Here is a 936-nt window from a genome sequence, read left to right as displayed (position 1 = left end):
TTACAGAACCATTTTCCTTCTAAACAGCTTTCCTAGTGATACTTTTACTTCTTTATTTCTCAAGCTATATATGATGGGATTGAACATGGGCACTACAATGATATAGAACAAGGAACACAACTTATTAATTTCCACTGATTCCTTTGACCTAGGACTCAAGTAGACAATAGTTGCTGAGCCATAGAAAAGACATACGACAGTGAGATGTGAGGAGCAAGTGGAAAACACTTTCTTCCGACCATCCACAGAAGAGATCTTCAAAATAGCTGAGATTATTTTCAAGTAAGATACAAGAATAAGTGAAAATGGGATGATTAGGAGAAACAGGGCAGCTGCAAATATAATTACTTGATTGATGTAGGTGTCAGTACAAGCCAACTCTAGCAAAGGGGGTATATCACAGAATAAGTTGTTGATTTCATGGGAGTCACAAAAGGGTAAAGTAAACAACAGGTATAGCTGTCCCGCATGCATAGGTATATTGAGAATCAATGACAGACTAAGCAGTCCTAAACATAGTTGCCTGTTCATGATGGCCTTATAGTACAAGGGGTGACATATCGCCACATAGCGGTCATAAGCCATTGCAGCCAGCAGCAAACACTCAGTCCCTCCTAGTAAAAGCATAAAGAAAATCTGGACAGCACAGCCAATGAAAGAAATTGTCTGGTTTTCCACCACTAAATTAGCCATTATCTTTGGAATAGTGACTGTGGTATAACAGATCTCCAGAAAGGAAAGACTCTTCAAAAAGAAGTACATAGGATTGTCAAGGGCAGGGTCAGTTAATGTAACATATATGATCAGTCCATTTCCTATTATGATCCCTATATAGATGGACAAGAACAGAGCAAAGAGCAAACCTTGCAGATCGAGGAGCTCTGAGTATCCCAGAAGAATGAAACCAGAAAAGGTGGTGTGATTTTCTTTGACCAT

General features: G+C 39.1%; 1 protein-coding gene across 1 annotated transcript; it reads right to left on the bottom strand.

Annotated features, from left to right (window-relative positions):
• Nucleotides 1-936, bottom strand: LOC121934788 (olfactory receptor 10AG1-like). The gene has a single exon (XM_042475631.1). It carries the CDS (start codon nucleotides 934-936, stop codon nucleotides 1-3), a length of 936 nt encoding a protein of 311 aa, XP_042331565.1.

This window comes from Sceloporus undulatus, chromosome 6 (genome assembly GCF_019175285.1).
Source record: "Sceloporus undulatus isolate JIND9_A2432 ecotype Alabama chromosome 6, SceUnd_v1.1, whole genome shotgun sequence".
Classification (NCBI taxonomy): Eukaryota; Metazoa; Chordata; class Lepidosauria; order Squamata; family Phrynosomatidae; genus Sceloporus; species Sceloporus undulatus.
This window is presented reverse-complemented; position numbering and strand designations above follow the sequence as displayed.